The sequence below is a fragment of the Manacus vitellinus genome, unplaced genomic scaffold (genome assembly GCF_001715985.3).
Source record: "Manacus vitellinus isolate BGI_N305 unplaced genomic scaffold, ASM171598v3 scaffold_66_pilon, whole genome shotgun sequence".
Taxonomy (NCBI): domain Eukaryota; kingdom Metazoa; phylum Chordata; class Aves; order Passeriformes; family Pipridae; genus Manacus; species Manacus vitellinus.
In genome coordinates this window covers 2,340,026-2,352,772 of record NW_021940729.1, presented here as the reverse complement: position 1 = coordinate 2,352,772, position 12,747 = coordinate 2,340,026, and the positions used below count along the sequence as shown (strand labels likewise).

Here is a 12,747-nt window from a genome sequence, read left to right as displayed (position 1 = left end):
TAGAGGGAAATTTTAAACAGTGACTGTCTTATTTCCACAAGCTCATCTTGTTTCTCCATGATTCTAGAGCATGTATTGAGGAGGATGCAAAAGACCTCTAGAAAATGAATCCAAGTTGCCTTGCTAAGCAGTTGTTGTGGGCATACTGCAAAGACTGCTCACTGGATCAGATTATGTGGCTTGCATGAAAGAGAAGAACTAGTCAGATAGTCTTAAAGAACCTTCTTAGTCTCAAAAATAAGTGGATGTTTAAGTTAAGACATTGATATGTGTAATGAGAGTAGCCATGCATTTACTAGATAGCATAAAAAATTACTGTTCAGGGCAGAAATCTACCAATGGAAAGAACATTCCTCTGCAGTTGACCCCCATGTTATTTTTTTTTGCATGCCTCCCTGAATATCTGCTCATGAGCCTTTTTTAAAATGCTGACGTTCTGACACATTGGCTCAGGGCCAAGCAGAATTCTGTCCCTAAGGAAGCTGTAAGAAGCACATTTATTCTTCCTGAATATCCCTTTCTTTTATTCTCTTTTCTTTTGGATGTTCTATGTATTATTCATCTTTAATTAATAAGTTTGTATCAAGATCCAGAAGAAAATTGATTTTGATCAGTAGATTCTAGGGAACTATAAACAGAGTAAATTATATATGTGCCTCCTCCATGCCTTACTGGGAAATGAAAGAGGGGGTGATAAGACGTGCAAACATCTTACAAATGAGTGAGATCACTTTCTCTTTAGATTATTACAAGATCTGTTTGGATCTACTGTTACTTTTAGACTTGATCCCTGACAGTCCTTTTGCAGCTCTGCTGTTATTTTTATAATTCCTCACCAGACTGTAGTACATCCTGGTCCACCTGTGGTGATCATCACTTCAAAGCCTGGTTCCTGTGGTCATTTTGCCTTGTTTCTAATGGCTGTGTCTAGTCTGTGGTGGTAATGTCAGTGCAGTGATTCAGACCCGGGTCACATCTGCGAGGCAGCCTTGCCTTTCCTGCCTCGGTTTTTTCCCACCTTAAAATAGGTGAAATGCCTCATTCATTCTGGATGAAAACCACTCACTAGGATATGGGGAAAACTGCATTTTTAGTGTGTTCTCATGTCTTATAATTAGGTCTTTGTCTCTCACTCACCTAAGGGAGGTCATGAATGCATTTGCCAACTTTCTTGAGTTTAAACTTTGTGCAACCATGGAGCATTTAAAAAGTTTACCATTGAACATAGAACAGATGTATTTTATGAGTCATATAAAGTATATAATTTATAAAAGCTTGTCGGAAATACATATTTGTATTTGTGTATATATTTGCTACGTATATAAATGGTGTAGTTTAGAGTGTATTTTCCCACCACTGCAGTCCAGCTGCCTTTGAAATAGTTGTGGACTTCACTGCCGTTGTTGCCAGCCCTGAAATACCAACCTACAACCTGGTTTAGCCTTTTGAAATCGCAGAGAAGAATTAATTGGAAATGTAATTTTGTACTCAGAGGTATGCAAATTTTATGTCTAAACTCAAGTGAAAAGAAGCATTCAGTCTAATTTTTTGGCATTTGTCAAAAGCCCTCCAAAAACCATCTAGGCTGCAGGCTAAGCTGCCTTTCATAAATCTCAGCCGAAGACTTGCTGCTGACTTTTTAAGACTAAATTATTTCTATTGTTCTCAAGTAATTACATTTTTGTTGTTATCTGTGGAAAGAGCCCCACTGGGTTGAGCATGTAAGTATATGGGAATGGGGGGAAGGAGGATTTGTGGTAGTTAAGTGGAGATGATAAAGCTGAAAACATAGCAGCAGGACATAAATCAGATTTTTCTTCTTTTTCTAGTTGGCTCGTCACAATAAAACATTGCAACAGATGCTGAAACCAGGGTCAGATCCAGATGAAGGAGATGAAGCCTTGAGGTTTTATGCCAAACATACTGCACAGATAGAGGTAAAGAATTGCTCCCTGGAAGATTGAATATGAGACAAGTCTGCATCTTGTGCATGGTGTATCACCTCTTTTTAAGCTTCTGAGCAGCAAAGCTTATTCAAATGGTGCAGATTATTTATGAGGAGAAAGCTGAATAATGTGCTTTTGGCTGTGGGAGAAAAAGGAATGCCCCTATATCAAAAGTGGCTCTAAATAATCATTTTACAGGAGCTTTCCTCTGTGTTACCAAACATGTTTTGTTAGGGAAATACTGACTGCGGATAGTAGCTGTGTCATAAGTCAAGAATAATCTTGTATGGTACATCACTCAACTAAATAATCATGAGTTTCAAAGCCAGTGATGCTGGCTGATCAAATTAAAAGTCTGGCTCGAGTACAAAGGGGTTTTGAAGTGGTGTAGACATTCAGTGTGGCTTTTGTTTAAAAGACTAAGGCTTGGCCTGGTTCAGCAGTTCTGTTCTCTATTTTAAACTTTACACCTGCCATGGATTGGATTTAGATCAAGAACCATGGAGGTATTTAGGTTCATAATTCTTATATCCCTTTCTGGGCTCCTGCAGGTTTCATGGGATCATAGGCATCACGATAGGAGTTGGGCACTGGAGTAGCTCAGTGACTTTGTCAGGAGCAGAATTTCTGTGGTGCAAAGGCAGCTGCTGCGAGAGCCTGCGGGGAGCGGAGGCATCTGGCTCTCCCTCAGAAAAGCTGTAGCAAGTCCAAAACTGGCCAAGTGTGAAAAATGCACAGCATGGGTGCACACAGGCCCAGCCTGAATCTGGTCCAATAATCTCCAAGTCCTTCAGTGGGCTCCCAGGCTCCTCCAGCACTGGAGCTGAGCTTGCCTGGAGAGGGAGCAGTCCTGACACATGACTCAGTGTTGTCCTGCCTTCCATCAAGACAGACCACAGCTGGGTCCTTCTCTGTTTCCCACCACCCCTTTTGTCTGATAATGGTCATGTTATCCCCCCACAGAATAAATGGAAGCTCCATGGCTATGGTTGTCCAGAGGGCAGCTCAGAGCTCCTCTTAATATATTTGAATACTCTGGGCATTGCTGAGATATCTCTTGGCAATTATCAGCTGAGTTATCTGGGTAGGTTGTAAATTTAGGCATTAAACAAGCACTGTGGTCAGCTTTTCTGTGGCCAGTAACTTCTTCTGCAACCCAGCACTGCTGCTATACAAAATAGATATTCACAGGTCTTTCTCTGAAAGCAGACCTGGACCTGTTCGGTGTGTAAGATATTATCTCCCCTATATTAAGGTATCTCATTTGTTTGATTTGAAAGTCAAATAGTGGGGTTTTTTCACCAGTGGCTGTACCGAGACATGGGTGTAGGAGTTAAAATGAGTTTTCTACCTATTTTTGTATTTTTAGTAATGCAGAGTCCACAATCAGAATGGGGAAGCAATTTTGATGACAGTGGGGTGAGATGAAATAAAATCCAGTTCACTCACTGATAACTTGGTCAGTCCTGAAATACAAACAATTCAGAACCTTGGGTTTTGCCAAGTAAGAAGATAAAGACTGACAAGATATGGGTGCTGTCTGAGTAACAAGGTGCTATTTTTGCATGTTCACCTTCACAACTTATCCCATCACAGAAACAGACTCAAGGTGAGCAAATAATTTTGCAATCTGAGCAGAAAGCCCCTGAACTTCTGCACTTTTTACTGGGAGAGGTTTGTTTCAGTTTGCTGCAAAACTGAAGCATTCTGAATAGGAACAATTTTTCTATTTGGGGAAGTCTGGACCTGGGTTTTGCTTGAGGCATATGTTGGCCACTTTATTCAGGCAGGTGTTTGAAAATAAAAAAGTAGTTTTACTCCATTTTGGGACTTTATTGTGATGTTCAAATAATTTATGCATTAATTGATAAATAAAAGGGGAGCTGTGAACAAGAAAAGATATGACAAAATGATTGGAAAGTCACTGATCCTGACAAAAATGTGTATTTTATTTATAGATTGTTCGCCATGATAGAACAATGGAACAGATCGTCTTCCCTGTCCCCAATATTTGTGAATTCCTCACTCGGGAATCCAAAAGTCGAGTGTTCAATACAACAGAGAGAGATGAACAAGGCAGCAAAGTCAATGACTTTTTCCAGCAGACAGAGGATCTGTATAATGAGATGAAATGGCAAAAGAAAATTAGGAGTAAGTATTGCAATTTCAAAAAATGGGTTCACTATGCTAAAAACCTGCTTTTAAACCTTAAAATCCTTTGATTTTAATAATACACTTTTCTCTGTTCATTCTGATACCACCACAGGCAAAACTGTTCAGGGCTTGAGAGCGTAGGCCAGCTGAGACACTTGCATGCCACCGTAAAAGAGGCATAATATGGAGCAGTTAGTAATGTGTTCAAGATGATGTTTTGGACTCCAAAAGTTAAATTGAGGGATGGATGAACTGGGTGTAGTTCTACTCAACTCAATAGCGTTGCACCTAATTAAGCCAAGGCCCCTAATATTTAACAAAAACATGTGTAGCTGCATATTTGAGGTTTGCAGATTCCTAAAAGACCATTAAAAAACTTGTAAATGTCAGTCACTTAAAAACATCTCTCACCAGAACCTCAGCTGCTTTACATCTGTCTGACTCCCATGGAGTCAGTTCCCCTCTGCCAGTTCACATCAGCCTTGCATGACTGGGCTCCAGGGTGTCCCAGTGAGCCCATACTGGTGTCCATCCCGTGACAGTGGGAGAGGCTGGCAGGCATGGCTGAGATCACGGGGGAGAGATCAGAGCAGGGGCACGAGGAGGAGGGGCAGTGAAGCCAAGGCAGGTATCCTGAGTTTCTAGTTTAGTTCACTGATGGGCATGAGATGCTGGAAAGCAGTGCCATGGAAAGGGCTCTGGGGGTCCTGGTCAGTGGCCAGTTGGACACGAGTCAGCAGTGCCCTGGCAGCCAGGAGGGCCAACCCTGTCTGGGGGGGCATCAGGGACTGTCCCACTCTGCTCTGACCTGGGGCAGCCTCATGTCGAGTCTGAGGGCAGTTTTGGGCACCACAGTGTAAGAAAGATGTTAAGCCCTTAAAGAGTGTCCAAAGGAGGGCAATGAAGATGGTGAAGGACCTTGATTTGAAGCCATGTGAGGAGCAGCTGAGGGCACTTGATGTGTTCAGCTGGAAGAGACTGAGGGGAGACCTCACTTCAGCTACAACTTCCTCAGGAGGGGAAGAGGAGAGGCTCTGTGTCTGTGGGGACCAGGGACAAGACTGAGGGAATGGCCTGGAGTTTGTGTCAGGGCAGGTTTACATTGGATCTCAGGAAAAGGTTCTTCCCCCAGAAGGTGGTTGGGCATTGAACAGGCTCCCCAGGGCAGTGGGCACAGCACCAAGGCTGCCGGAGCTCAAGAAGGGTTTTGGATGATACTCTCAGGCACATGGTGGGACTCTTTGGGACAGTCCTGTGCAGGGCTGAGGGTTAGACTCGATAATCCTTGTGGGTCCCTTCCATCTCAGCGTATTCTGTGATTCTCTCATTCTGTCAGAGCCACTGGCCCTCACCAGGACTGGAGCTGCTGATGATGTCCCAGGGACAGGAGGCTCCTGCCAGCTCAGCCACTATCAACTCTGCCCTTTGCTTTTGGAGCAGAAAGTTGTATTTTATATATCATGGAATCACAGAATGGTTTGGGTTGGAAGGGACCTTAAAGATCATCTCATTCCACCCCCCTGCCATGGGCAGGGACACCTTCCGCTACATCAGGTTGCTCAGAGCCCCATCCAGCCTGGCCTTGGACACTTCCAGGGATGGGGCAGCCACAACTTCTCTGGCCAACCTGTGCCAGGGCCTCCCCACCCTCACAGGGAAGACTTTTTTCCTTATACCCAATCTAAACCTACTCTCTTTTAGTTTGAATGCATTCCCCCTTGTCCTGTCACTCCAGGCCCTTCTAAATAGTCTCTCTCCATCCCCCTTGCACACTCCCTTCAGGGACTGGAAGGCCACAATTAGGTCACCCTGAAGCCTTCTCTTCTCCACGCTGAACATACATAAAAATACATGAGAGTCATTCACTGCTAAAATGCAGGTTCTCTAGGAGTGTAACAAATCAGCTGCTCACAGCAACTATCAGGAAGGAAAGGAGGAACAGGGTCTGTGGTCAGAGCAGCAGGGAGTCTGGGTAGTCAAAGCAATATTTAGCAACCTTAATGTGATGGAAACCTGGATATTGGTTGCAATTTTTATAAATGTCAATTCTCAGGCTATAATTTTCATTATAGCAGTAATAAGTCTTCAGCATGAACCCTATCAGCCCAAGTCTTCTTCTCCTGATGGTACTCTAAGAACTTGTCTCTACTGGCAAACTGACTGGAATAGAAGTGGAAAAAGAAATGATTCCAAAATAACTCCCTATCTGCACAGTCTGTTTGGGAATAAAAGTCGCTATATTGTAGAGAAATTATTTCAGTAACAAAATCATATCTGGGAGTTTTGCTTAAGAAACACAAATAAAAGAGCCCAACTCAACACTTAGATGCACCAGACCTGCCTAATGCTATAAACAAAGAAAATTGGTTTATTTTTATTCAGAACAGAAATTCCTCAACTCCTTTCATCAGTGGAATGGCTCACAAGTCTCTGTGTTGGTTTTTTTGTATTTGAAAAGATAATACAGGTTGAGGCTCAGTTCATTCTGTAGCCAAGTATCTGTTAGCATGCAGTGTGTGTTGCTTGAATTGACAGATGTCATTTGCAGTGGCTCCAAATGCTTAAATCTCAGCAGTCAGCAGTTTAAGGTTATCACAGTGAAATCTGAATATTTGCCTAATCACCATTAAAGTCTATTTAAACTAAAGTCTGAGACAACCATTTGCAGTCGAAGGAGTCTGCTGTTTATAAAAAGTTAGGTGGTTGTTCTGCATACTTCCAGGAGGTTTTCAGTGCTTTAAAACCTAATTAATAGGGACACATCATGTGCAAAACTCCTCTGGCTAGAGATCTTTTTGCAGTATTGCACATAGAATTTTGTTTTGAATGTTCATTTATACGTATTGCAGTGCAGTCATATATATGAAGTGCTTGCCTGGGTCTTAGCACCCTCTGATTTTGTTCTCAGCCTTCTCGCTGAATCGTTTATGTGACTCTGGACACAAAGGCTTAACCCTGTTTTGCCCTGTTTCCCTTTTTAGCCCTCTCTAACTAGGTTGTAGGTTCTTTGGGATATGGACTATTTCTGTGTGTTTTTACAGCACTTCACATATGGAGATCATGGCTCGTTTGAGTCCTTTTAAGCAGGAGGACAGAGCTGTTTGTCAGCAGGTGACCTTGGACATCTGAGTATCATGCAGGAAATAGTCAGCTTTCGTAGTACCAAACCCCAGTCAGATCAAATTTTATCTGCTTCCCAAAGCAGATCAAGATGTTTTCAGCCTGACAAAGGCTGGGAACATACCAGAGTTCTGAAACTGTGCCTATTCCATCATTCTTTGCATAATGTCAGCAGTGCACTTGGTCCAGTTAGGTTATCTGGATGACCCATTCTGGGTCTTCTGGTTGACTGGCATTCAGAGTGCTAAAATCTATTTTTTGTGTCCCCTGCACAGAGGCTGCAGTTTCATAGGCAGCTGAAAAGACTGTTGCAAAATATCCAGTCCTAAAATCTTACCGGGGCAAAACTCCCATATATAATAAACTGCATTGTGATCTTTGGATTAAAAGCTCTGTTTGAAGCTATGTTTTATGTCAAACCTATGTTTAATATTTGTGTATTTTAGTTAATTTTAAAGATCTGCATATTTTCTACATTAATCTGTATTTTTTAATTCTCTTCAGACCATTGCTGATTGAGTTTCTTCCTGCTTTCATTTCATTGATGGCTGCTCTTTTCCCCTTTCTAGATAATCAAGCCCTGTTTTGGTTCTCCAGACACATCTCTCTCTGGGGGAGCATTTCCTTCAACCTGGCTGTGTTCATCAATTTAGCAGTTGCTCTCTTCTACCCTTTTGGAGATGATGGAGATGAAGGCAAGTGGAGTTTGGTTTTATTTTTCCTTTTAATTTTAGATGCTTTCATTTGTGAGGTTGACAAATAAAACTGCATCTTCAGGTGCTGCAGAAGCCATTCAGTGTCTCCTAAGCAGGTGCCAGATGTTGTCTGAAACGTGGTAGTTGATCTTCTGTGTTTCACGTGGCCCACACGGTGTGGAGTAAAAGGGACAGAACATAAGCTGAAGATCATCTAGATGATCTCAGCTAATTTTTTTTTTTTAATATTGCCATATTGCAGTGTCCTACTGCAGCTTCTGAACTGAAGGAGGATTCCTGGCAGCAGAGGGACAGAGATTCCTTAAAAGTGACCAAATTGAATGACTTGCAGCCTTGAAAACATAAAGAATAGAGTGATTTGAAAATTTGACTGTGTTGTTTATTGGGATAAAGGGGCATAACTGTTGCAGAGGACAAATGCATTATATAAAAATATGCTTAAAACCTATGATTCTGTCTCTGCTTCATCCCATGTCACAGGAAACATTTAATGGAATTTATTGTTTGCTATAAATGCAGCAGACTAGCAGGAGGCCTCTTCGAAGCCAAAACAAGCTTAATTGGGATAAAGGAGACTAAATAGTTCAGAATACTGGTAATGGGAGCAGAGCCATTCACCTCTGGGTCTTTGATTCATGTCCAGTCCAGTCAGTAATGTGACTGAGAGTCACCTCTGTCTGATGGCATGTGAACTGGGCTGGTGGAAGCAATCCAGCTTCTAGTAGATACATGTGCTTTTCACAAACACCACAGCTGGCACCGGCAAACATTCCTGTTGGCTGGCTTGAACAGAAAGGCAGCAGATTAAAATATACTGGCAGGGGCACCACGCTGCCCTTTCACCCCATGGGGTGGTCTCTGCAGGTCACATCTCCACAGCCTCGTGTAGTAAAGCAAAGTTTGCAGGGCTGGGGCCTGGAAAAGGGAAGCATTTGTGCTCTCCTGTTTGTAAACTGAGGGAGTCAGCAGGAGTGAGTACACACATTAGAGCCCATGGAGGATGAGAGGAAAAGTAAAGAGTTAAAAGTAAACCTTTTAAGTGACTAAATTTTAGCTAATCTATACTCATGGAAATCCTCTGGTCTGCAATCAGTCGGTATTAATACTTATTTTGAACTGCAGCTTTATGTTGTATTAGTTTAAATGGCCCCAGTAATCCTGTGATAGCACATTTCAGGAATCCAGTTCCAAGTGCTTGTAAAAGCCAGAGCGATTCCTGAGCAATAAACAATACATGTCACCAAATGGGATTAGCAGGTCATGAGGCAGCCTCCTTAATTCCAGCCTCCCCCTCCACCAAAGCCTGACCCAACAGCTGGAGTTTTGTCTCCCATTTTTCCCCTTCACTCTGCTTAAATCCACCTGTCTGAGGTGCCTGTGCTGAGCTAATCATCCCAAAATGCTGCCTTGTAGTAGGTACCTGCAGCGCTTATGTCATAGGACATAAGCAAAACTGTTCCAGCTGAAGACAGCTCCTGAAGGGAGTCTACAGGAAATACAGAGAGAGACTATTTACAAGAGCCTGGGGTGACAGGACAAGGGGGAATGGATTCAAACTAAAAGAGAGTAGGTTTAGATTAGGTGTTAGGAAAAAATTCTTCCCTGTGAGGGTGGTGAGGCCCTGGCACAGGTTGGCCAGAGAAGCTGTGGCTGCCCCATCCCTGGAAGTGTCCAAGGCCAGGTTGGATGTGGCTCTGAGCAATCTGGGCTAGTGGAAGGTGTCCCTACCCATGGCAGGGAATTGGAGTGAAATGATCTTTAAGGTCCCTTCCAACCCAAACTATTCCATGATTCCATGAAGGCTCCTTGCCTGTGGAGTGCCTGTCTGCACGTTACTGGTGTGGGTCCTGCTATGTGAAACTGTTGGATCTGCAGTAGGGAAGAAGGAAAAGTGATTTGTTCAAGAACCACAGAGAACTTTGGCCTTACCTTTCAGATCCACTTGAAAGATATTTTTTAGGATCCATTAAAAGTTTCCAAATCTTGTTGGCGGAGAATTTATCTGACAAGAGGTGACCTTGAACCTCCTGCCAAGGATATAAACACTCCTGAACTTTGGAAAAGTTCGGATGCCATCTGAATGTTGAGGCTAGGGCCTCATCTCATTGTTTTCTAATCCCAGTGATGCTGCTCAGCTGTGCATTTGTTGCCAAAGAGATAGCATGATTGCCATTGTGAGTTTAGCTAAATTTTCTATTCCCTTCTCCCCCGTCACTGACCTCTCGGTTCATCCGATAACAATAGAAGTCAGTGTACAAGTGTGACACTGCCCTGAGATCTGAATGTGCTTTTTATATCACAGCAACATGGTGTGTTTCTAGGGCTTTAGCAGAGGAGAGAGGCGAATATAGGGGCATCTCTCAAAACTCAGGGAGAGCTCGGAGCCAGCATCTTGCAGAGCAGCCGAGACCGGCTGTGCAGACAGCGGCTCACATGCCCTCGGGAGCTCAGCAGGACCTGGGACCCGCTGCCTTCCCGGGAGCAAGGCACAGCTATTCAGCTGCTCCCAGCCATGCAGATGCTGCCTGTCCCTGCCCAAGTCCCCGTGGCTGTCTCCCGCTGCGGGAAGTGCCTTGCTCCCGTGCAGAGGCGGAGGCTCCCGCTGAACACCCGCAGCCGGGCGGGAGAAAGATGCTTTTCCAGCCGGGGCGCTTCGGTGCAGCTGGGGATGGAAACGTGACACTGCAGCGCTGTGCTGCCCCCAGGACCGGCTATTTTGTAGCTGAGCAATCGTGGACTTAGACCGGAGGAGCCCTAATGATCCCTGCAGAAGGAGCTGATTAGCAGGTTGCTCCAGGAGGAGGGTAAACTGCTCCATCTCTGAGCACTCCTTGGATTTTAATGGAAATTTCATTAGCTGCTCTTATAATTACCTGTGCAAAAATCAACAATGCTATGAGAATAATAGCTCTCACTGCAATTTGGGCAAGTCGTGGTCAGCAGTTGCAGTGCATGAATCACACTTTTGTTAAGATATATTGGCAAAGGAATTGATCTTCTGGGGCTGTTTCATGGGGAAAAATGGAATCTCCAAAGATGCCTGTCTCAGATCTCCCTTTCTCCTCTGCACAGGCACACTCTCACCGTTGTTTTCCGTGCTTCTCTGGATAGCAGTGGCATTTTGTACAGCAATGCTGTTTTTCATCTCCAAGCCCGTTGGTATTCGCCCCTTTTTGGTGTCTGTTATTCTCAGGTCCATATATACCATAGGGCTCGGTCCTACCTTGATACTTCTCGGTGCTGCTAATGTAAGTACTTAAAAAGCAAAGGAAATTTCCCTGCCAGCAGAAGGAAAGATATTAAGGGTCTCCTTTTAAAAAAACCCTTTCATTAGAGCTGTGCGAAAACTTCTTTTTCTGGTTCAATGGTTAAGCCAAAAAAATAAATCATTTCCAGTCATCCTGAAACAGCAGTGTCAGCAAAGTGGGAAGCTAAGAAAAAAAAAGCTGTTTTCGTTTTGTGCATATGCAAATGTTTTAAAATCAAAAACAATATGAAATTTAAAGAAATATTGCTATATAAGGGCAATCAAATATAAAGTTTCTCACGTTAAAAGAATAATTTTCTCTACAAGTGCACTCAGCAATATTGACACCAATTTGTGCAATGTTTCTGTGACGTTAAGTATATTTTTGAGAAGAAAAGAGTTTTCAAAATTAAAAATTCTCTCAGCCCTTTGCCAGATCTCTTGACTTAGACATGAATAATTTTGCATGCTTACTGAGCTTGGTGAGTGGTGCTCACAAATCTCTTTAGATTTCTGCCTGACTGCTACACGTCTAATTCACCTCAGTATTGGAATACTTGCCACTAGTTTTGTGGGAATTTCACATACTTAAAACTACCCAGATGAAGGTCAAGGCAAGTAAAGTGCTTGCCCATGTCAAATTTGTGAACAAAAAAATATGTTGAGTCCTCATTGGTTGTCCTAGGCTGCCAAACAGGTGAGGTTAGACCTCACCTTCTCACTCCTGCACTACTGTTCAAGTGCAGGCAAAGCTTGGGAGCAATAGAGAGCCTGATGCTGTTGCTTAAATTCTGTGCTTCAAAAATGTCCCCAGTTTTCTTTTTTTGTTGTTGTTTTTAGGGATTTGATATTGAAAACCATGATCTGAAGGAAACAATAGATCTTACATGCACCCCCCCCACACCCCCCAGACTTTCTGTTGTGTTACTTTTGTTCTCTTTGTAGTAGCACTCCTAGCTGCTTTCCCAGAGTCTAAACTCAAGATTATTAGGAATTCACTCCCCAGTTGTTGGGGTTTTTTAATGCCTCATGACATTAATCCCCCCCACCTACTCAGTAAGGTTATAGAAATAAATCACAATTCATAGAAATAAATCACAAATGAGGCACAGTGCAGTGTCAGAGGTGATGTCCTTCCACTTACTCTCATGGGCTTGTTCCCAGTGCACCATTGGAGCTGGATTCCTCACACCTCGCTCCAGCTATCTAAAAGTTGAGCATTTAGTCAAACCAACAGGTAGGCAGCAATGCAAACACTAACTAACAGGATATTTTCTGATGGAATAAACCTAGCCTTTGTTACTCCCTCACAGCTTTGTAACAAAATAGTGTTTCTGGTGAGCTTTGTTGGGAACCGTGGCACTTTCACCCGTGGCTACAGGGCGGTCATCATGGACATGGCTTTTCTCTACCACGTGGCATATGTCCTGGTCTGCATGCTGGGCCTCTGTGTGCATGAATTCTTCTACAGTTTCCTGGTAAGTATGTGCTGCTGTGCAGGGGAAAACTTTGCAAAAATAGAAAATACCGTTACCCATGCAGCTGTCTTCAATTTCTTCCTGAC

At 43.2% G+C, this 12,747-nt stretch overlaps 1 protein-coding gene across 2 annotated transcripts in view; it reads left to right on the top strand.

The window, feature by feature from the left end:
* Nucleotides 1-12,747, top strand: part of ITPR2 (inositol 1,4,5-trisphosphate receptor type 2) — a 242,203-nt gene that overhangs the window by 191,649 nt on the left and 37,807 nt on the right. For both annotated transcript variants that reach the window (XM_018083671.1, XM_029963962.1), the window contains exons 46-50: nucleotides 1,830-1,937; nucleotides 3,905-4,097; nucleotides 7,790-7,915; nucleotides 11,009-11,184; nucleotides 12,497-12,661. In XM_018083671.1, the coding sequence (XP_017939160.1) occupies nucleotides 1,830-1,937; nucleotides 3,905-4,097; nucleotides 7,790-7,915; nucleotides 11,009-11,184; nucleotides 12,497-12,661 (768 nt within the window). The remainder of the gene's footprint in view (nucleotides 1-1,829; nucleotides 1,938-3,904; nucleotides 4,098-7,789; nucleotides 7,916-11,008; nucleotides 11,185-12,496; nucleotides 12,662-12,747) is intronic.